Raw genomic sequence first — 8,006 nt, forward strand, 5'->3', positions numbered from 1 at the left:
GATAATCTGAAAGAAATTTTATTGATGAGATAGTTGAACATGTACGCATGTCACTTTATCGTAATTATTTATAGAAATGTATTTTTCTTGTCCAAGACAAAGGAGAAAGAAACCAAAACAGAAGAAAACATACATTAAGCACAATATAAAAAGTAAAAATGAAAAGGAAGAGGAATGGAAAAAGAAGACATTAAAGGAAAAAAAAAAACGAAAAGAGAGAGAGAGATAGAACAAAGAAAGAATGAAAGAAGATTAACATTCAAACTAACGATTACATGCATCACATTTCTGTATTCATTACGAAACCAAAGCATTTTCATACAACATCAGATTGTTTTTTCCTGCTGGTGAGCTCTCAGCATGTCGATTAAGATCAGGTGTAGCTTTTGCTCAAATGCTGGTAACCTCGCTTGATAACCTTGTCATGGAAACGCGCCAAGGGGAGAACACTCTGTCGCGCGACTTTCGATTGCTTATTTTCTTTCAGAGCCATTCGATATTACATCGTGGATATTGATTCTCATGTTGTGTATTCATACTGTGGCTCTGGGAGTTTATCTCTTCGAATGGCTCAGCCCAGACGGCCTCGATAGGGGCGACAAAGCAGAAGGTAGCGAACGCCGCATTGCCTCCCTTCGTCTATCGGCGGCAATATATTTTCTTTTATTCTGCCGGCGTTTTCTACACCATCTTGTTTTTGATGAAAGCGCTTTTCGGACTTCGGTGTCAGTTTATACTTTGTCTCTAATTCTGTGTTGTGTTTTTGTGCGTCTCTGTGTCTTTGTGGGCTCCACATCTGCCGCTCCTTAAGTATAAAAATATGTATCTGTATAAACATGATCAGGCTGGCGAAAATAGAAGTCACCGTGCTAGCAGGCAGAATCCCCCGATGATCTATTGTGCAGTCTATTCTATATACTATATTAAAGTTTTCTTATAGAACATATATACACATTTGTTTAACTTGTGTAATTATTTAATTAATTTTTTTATATTAAAAAATCTCAGGGAGCTGATAGTCATTGTTAACAATTTACCATACAGTGATCTCTGGTACAAAAAAAATATTGCATTATCTAGGATAAGAAACATTAATCAGCCAGAAAGTTTCTGGTCGCCAGCCTGATTATTTCTTTTTCCTTTAAAAACATCGCCATAGTTTTTACTTATTTGCTGACTGCTGCCTCTTTCTGATCTACAATCTGTTGTCAAGCACAATTACAGGTATTGTTCGGTAATAGGTCAGCAGACTGAGAGAAGAGATAGGCAGGTAATGTTTGGACACACTCGGTGCATGCTCTTTATGTATTGGAATATCACTGAAATTTTTATATGAAAAATTTATTTTAAAAAATTTTATTCAAACACCGACATTTTTTTTCTTGTATGTAGCCATTTCCGGTGCGATGCCAAAACTAGTTAAAAAGTAAGATAGAAATATGTTTTTTTTACAAAGAAAGAAATCATGAACGGTCTAGACGGGTGTGTTCCGTAAGACGAGCTATTTATAGATATTTATTTGAAAGCACGTGCTTGCTGCATCACTGTTACGCAAAAATTGTGATTGGTAGATATAAAAATATCTAACAGTTTTTCTCGTCTTAATACGAGATTATCATACAATCAACGTATTTGATATTGATGAATTACCAGATAAAATTAAGTACGAGACCTTTATTTTGTACGACATTACTGCACAATACATGATCAGTGTCCTAAATATTTTGGATAACCAAAGCTCACCTTAACTCACTTGTTTTCTGGCTTTTTTTTTTACCTATTTAAGACGCTTCTAATGACACGCTTTGCTGTATGTGAGACGAGCGGGAGCATCAAGCCTCACTTTTGATGTCTTTCTTTTGTTTTCTCTGTGTGTCTTTTCTTCTGGCTTTGCAGAGCCGTATGACTACCCGTCCTGGTGTTTTATTCTCGTCTTTAGCGTTCACGCTACTGGTGCATCCATTTTCATTTTTGAGTGGCTGAGTCCGTACGGGCTGACGCGAGGGAAACCTCCCTTTCAAGGTAACTGAGGTAAACTAGGAAAGTATGACGAGTTTTTAGTGTCTCCCACACTAGCCCTCCCCCCCTAGATTGATTGACTTGCCCATAGACATTTAAGTTCTTGCCCTCACTGCACTTATTATTTACTGTAATTATCTTCTTGCAATGCTAAACTACCAATAACAAGATTTAAGGATTGAGGTGTGCTGTTAAAATTAGAAGCCCATTAAACAACATATATTTGATAAATAACTGAAAAAATTGGAATAGTGAACAATGAGTAACCTCGCGTTCCTAATGGAACAACAAGTCGGTCTTAAAACAAATATACACAATGATAAAGAAGGCAAAATAATGTGAATGTAGCGAAACATCTTTCTTTTATAAAACCAAAAATGGTGAAGGATTTCAAAAAAACAAACAAACAAATGTAGCATGAATATGAAATATACATGATAATAATTAAGCGTAAGATTATGTTAATAATTTTGTTTTCCCCTGACATTACTTTTAATAACAAGCATTTTCCCGTCTAATTCCGTTAAACAGATTGTTTCTGAATTCAATTTAAATAAATCCTTTATTTAAAAATAAGACTATTTACAAGCTAATTTAAAAAATATCCTTACTTATTTTAACAGGACAGAACATTTAGTACGTCACTAGATGTCTTTTCCCAGAATGCGAAAATATTATTTCATTATGAAACAATAAAAAAATTAGGTGTAACCGTTTATATTTTCTTCATTCAGAATCCACGAACAAGAGCACTTAGAAGTCAAATAATAATAATCGGTGATTGTAAATAGAAATCCATCAGCAGTCTTGCACTTAAGTTGAGAGCTAAAATGCTGCGTTGAATCTTTGATATGGTAAAACAAATACAAATAACCACAATCAATAATACTTCTTTGTTTTGTATTATCCCCAATAAAAATGGCCTAACATAAGCAACTTTAATCATAACATAGTTTTACTTAAAAGACAGAAGTAAGTTGTCATCCTAATCAAGGAGACACCCACTAGCCAATGTGTGTCGCTTGGTGAAAAGATCATTTGTGTGTCGCAACTAGACCTTTAACCTCAGCGCATTGCATGCTTTTTTGTGGCAAGCATGAGTCCATGGATCGCTTTATCAACATTCATTTCGCTGATTTGTCTGTTGCTTTTGGTGTCAGAATATTTCTTGGCATGATTCCCAATGGTTTTTTTGTTCAGAGCAATAATAATGCAAAACTTTGTCAATCATTGAATACTGAATTGCAAGATTTATTTTTAAAAACCCAGATTAACTAATGTCAACAAAGTGCTTTGATCCTTATAGTATATTCACAATTAAATTCTAGTTATGAAATTGAATTATCTCGAAAAGTATCGGTATTGAAAAATCAATTGTATTATAACTAACAGACAATGGTTACAATGAAATATAAAGAACATCCCAAAAACCTAGCTTAAACATAGCTGAACGAAGTTCAAGAATTTTGGATGACATGACTGATTAAGCAAAAGACAGTTGAAAAAAGCCAGTCTTTACGACATTGACCTTCCATGGCTTTCAGATCGCAGGTTCTCGCTATTCCGGTCCTTCTGGCTGATCTGGGCCATGCTCTTTAGCGCCGCTGTAGAGACAGACACACCTAAGGCGTTTCTAGTCGGTTCCTGGCCAACATCTGGGCACTTTTTGCTGTCGTCTTCCTGGCCAGCTACACCGCCAACCTCGCCGCCTTCATGATCACCAAAGAGGAGTTTTACGACCTTTCTGGTATTCAGGACTGGAGGGTACACACAACATTTTTCATTCTGCCAATAACACTTTGCAAGAAGTGCATGTAGCTGTATTATTTTTATTTTCGAAAAAAAACCACAATCCTTACATTGCCAAAAAAAGTTAAAAATATTTTGTGTCTACAAAAGGTTTTAGGGAGGTAAGCGGACGCAAGCATTTATCATCCTAGAAATCAATAGTGACCTTTAACCTTTGATGTATTACTGGTCTCGAGGGTCTGCTTTGTCTATAGTGCTATTGACGAATTAAATGAATTGAAAATTAAGTAAACGTTATTGGTGAATTCCAGAGTCACAGTCCCTAAAGCACATGTTTACACTTTAAAATCATAGTGATTGAAATATTGAGTCAAGTGCGCGCTTGTGTGTATGTGTGTGTGGCTATTTGTACGTGTGTGTGTGTGTGTGTGTGCAAATATTTGTGTGTATGTGTGTGTGCATGGGTGTGTGTTTGTAAATATATATTTGTGGTATCTGTGCGTGCTGCGTCTGCATCCGTGTCATCGCATCGGCTTTTTCCGCAGCTTCAAAAGCCGACCCAGATGAATCCACCTTTCAAGTATGCCACGGTTCCCCAGGGCAGCACAGAGACCAACATTCGCTACAATCACCCATCCATGTACCACTACATGCGTCCCTTCAACAAACCATCCGTAGAGCTCGGCATCGGTGCCGTCAAGAGCGGGTAAGCAGGATGTTGATGAGCATACAGATGAAACCTTTTTACAGCAAACATCATCTTTCTGGTTCATTTACTTATAGTCACAGTGCAACCAACGAAAGGAGTCAATACCTGTAAACTTGCTTACATGGTGATGATCTGTTTTATATTTATTTAATTTCTGAGACACTCATGAAGTAGAGGTATCTAACAGGTTCGCAGGCTATCGTCAAAAAATCCTACAACAATATTTTTATGTGAAAATTGGTCTTCTTTGAACCATATCCCCATTTTTTAAAAGTCACCAAGTAAAGTACCCTTCGTTGAATGGGGAAATGACTTACTCTCAACTCATAACTAGAGGTCTTGAAGTGGTACAAGTGTGCCTACAGACATGTGAGATGCGCTGCTATTGTTTCAGTGAGATCCAGGCCTTCATATACGATGCCACAGTGCTAGAGTACTACACCGGCAAGGACCCCGGGTGTCGCCTGCGCACAGTGGGCAACTGGTACGCCATGACAGGCTATGGGGTGGGATTCCCACCCGGTGCAGACAATACCTGGGTGGAGAGGATTAACAAGGTCATTTTCGAACTACAAAGAAATGGTAATTATTGTTCTTTAAAGGACTTTAAGAGTTAAAGCTACTTGTCATTTAAAGTTATTGAGAAACAGAAGCTATATCAGGACAACTTAAAAGAATTGTGAGATAATATTTCATGTTGTAAAAAATCGTGTTCAAAAGATGAGTTTTGAATGAGTATACTTACAATTTTAATCGAGCACTATACTGGAAGATTCAATACCTTTCTTTCAAAAGTGTATTACAACCAGCAAACAACTAAGAAAAGTGTGATTTACATTTGCTGAAAGTATACGCAGTTTAATCAACCTAAATTAATTTAATTTAAAGTAATTTACTGAAACTACAGAAAGGGAAACAGAAAAAATCTCCATAGGAAGTTTCTTTCTAGTCATCAAACTTCAGTTGTTGAAGACCTGGAATATAAGAAAACAAATACAACTATCATCGTTTAGCTTTGAAACTGAAAAAAACAGCATCATTTAGAGATACAAATGACTTTTTGCTCAATAAAGAAGAAACAATTCAAGAGAATACCAATTACAGAGAACAAGGCTGAGATGGTGTTGACCGGCTAATCACTGTTGATTTATCTCTCCAGAAACGTGAGAAGAAATCGTCCTCGTATTGTTGTTACTGTTGCTGTTATTACTACACATGTTGCTCATGGCCCACGTACTCTCTTGTTTCCAATGTAATTGTCCTTTGTACCAGGTGAAATGGAGAGGCTTCAGAAATTCTGGCTCGCCGGGGCCTGCTACACCGAAAAGGAGAAGAAAGGCATTTCGAACAAAACTCTTGGCATCCTCAACTTTACAAGCGCCTTCATCTTACTTGGGGGCGGTGTTCTGCTGAGTGTTGTGCTGCTGCTGGTGGAGCACATCTACTACCGCTTTGGCCGCAAGTGCCTGATGAAGATGGACAGCGGCTGCTGCAGTTTTGTCAGTCTCGTATGTAATATCAAAGCACTGTATTATGTGTCTCTGTCTTCCTGATTGTCCTTCTGTCTGATTCTTTGCATGTGGTCTTTTGTGTATGTGTGTGAGAGAGAGACTCCTTGCAATTCATCCGTCGTTTATTTGCAAGCTAATATCATACAGAACTAATAAAAATCTTATGATGGATGCAATCACAAGACCAAGGGTGAAAGTTGCTCATTTCTTTATCTCAACCACAGAGTGTGGGTAAGTCGCTAGCCCAGGGGCACACGGAGGAGGCCAGGGCGAGACGGAAGCGATGCCAGGACCGTCTGTGTGACACTCAAATATGGCGCCTGCGCCACGAGCTGGACCTGGCTTCACTCAAAATTGAAAGTCTTCAGAACCAAATCAAGTAGGTGGACGGTCTAAGCACTTGTCGACCTGCATGTTGATTGTTGTTGCTGTTACATCTTATTTAATCTTATATATTCACATTCCAAGAGATACCAGTTGTGTGGGTTGTTGTTACAAGGAAACGCACTGTATTGTTTGAGGCATGGAATGATTTTACAGAGGCTACAATAAAGTATTGGGGATGAGTTTATAATTTGAATTTGATAGACGCCAGTTTAGACAGTTTATGTAACCCTCCATTGAACATATTATTGTTTTGTATTTCGGTCTTGATGGCTTATTCGTGTCAGTAGTCTCCTGTAAAGTCTTCACACGCCCACAATGCGCTGTAAGGGGAACTGGTCCTGCCCATATCTCCTTGCGCAGAAACTGTGGATTTGGCAATAATTTTGGATGTGCTCTTTGTCTGCTAAAACATATTTCTTTTTCTTGTTTTTCTTCCTTCTTTCTTTTTATTTTTTTTTCTCTCTCTCTTTCTATGCACACATGTGGGGCATTTATGTCTGTGTGCTTGCCTGTTGGTATAAGTCTTTTTGTCTGTGTGCCTGTTCTCTCTGTCTACAGTAAGGCTGGGGTACATTTATTCCCCAATCAAATAGAGCAGGGAAATTTTTAAGTAGATAATTACAACCACCAAATACCTTTGGCATCAATTTGAATTTTAGTTCCTTTGTCTGCCTCACATCACATCCCTCAATTTCAGCAGAGGACACGAAAGTGACAAATCTTCACCTCACGAAGACAGAACGCAGCAGAAGGAGGACAGTTTGAACCGGAAGCAGCCTTGCTATGACTTTTCCCAGCACAACGGGTCCGCGCGTCGTCACACTCTACAAGACGCCAGCGCCATCACGAGCTCCGCTCCGCACCTCCTGGGACAGGAGAGCTCCGACACGAGGTCAGAGTGCGGCGATGCCGTGGCCAGACTCCGCCGCTCGCCCAGCTACACGTCTGCCATCGGCGACGACGTCTGTGGCGACGACCAGAAACTGTCTCAAAAGAGCCGTTACCATGACGGCAAGATTTACGTGGGTGTGAAGTGCACGAGTGATAAAGACAGCATATTGTGACAGTTGCATGCAACCTTCATATTCACTCGCTCGTGTGAACACTGTAACCAAGGGATACCTTGGTCTAAGCTTGTGTGAGAAGCAACGGATGGCACCGACTCTGAAATTCAGAGAAAAAAAAAATGTTTAACAACGACACTCCCGATAAAAAGTTATGAAAACAGCCAAAAAAAAAAAAAAAAAAAAACCAAACAAAAAACCAAACAAACAATTTATTTACAATCCTTTTGTTGTGGGAAATGTTCGGTAGAAAGTTAAAAATTTTTGTAATGAAAATAAGGAGATTAATTTTTAAAAAATAGTTGTACTACTAATAATAGCAGCAACAGTAGTAACTGGGGTTATGTATAGAGTGTATCACCATCATTACAATAGACTCACCCTAACAGACACACAAACGCTAGCATATAATAATGCGCGTAGTCTAACTGACTTATCAAAGTCTTTAGCAATGTCTAGTGCATAATATAGACTAGAGATCGAACAACTTACAGAAGTATTGAAAAACAGATGAGCTATGCGATTACCAGTGTAAGGATAGTATGAACAACAAAATCAGCCATTGCT

General features: G+C 38.4%; 1 protein-coding gene across 1 annotated transcript in view; it reads left to right on the forward strand.

Annotated features, from left to right (window-relative positions):
- LOC112561272 (glutamate receptor ionotropic, NMDA 2B-like) overlaps positions 1-7,647 on the forward strand; it is a 54,273-nt gene extending 46,626 nt beyond the window's left edge. Inside the window, 9 exon segments of the mRNA XM_025233651.1 lie at positions 488-610; positions 1,804-2,022; positions 3,564-3,641; positions 3,644-3,783; positions 4,314-4,474; positions 4,872-5,059; positions 5,750-5,985; positions 6,213-6,367; positions 7,073-7,647. Of these exon segments, the coding sequence (XP_025089436.1) occupies positions 488-610; positions 1,804-2,022; positions 3,564-3,641; positions 3,644-3,783; positions 4,314-4,474; positions 4,872-5,059; positions 5,750-5,985; positions 6,213-6,367; positions 7,073-7,439 (1,667 nt within the window). The 3' untranslated portion in view covers positions 7,440-7,647.
- The last annotated feature ends 359 nt before the right edge of the window (positions 7,648-8,006 follow it).

This window comes from Pomacea canaliculata, linkage group LG1, assembly GCF_003073045.1.
Source record: "Pomacea canaliculata isolate SZHN2017 linkage group LG1, ASM307304v1, whole genome shotgun sequence".
Classification (NCBI taxonomy): Eukaryota; Metazoa; Mollusca; class Gastropoda; order Architaenioglossa; family Ampullariidae; genus Pomacea; species Pomacea canaliculata.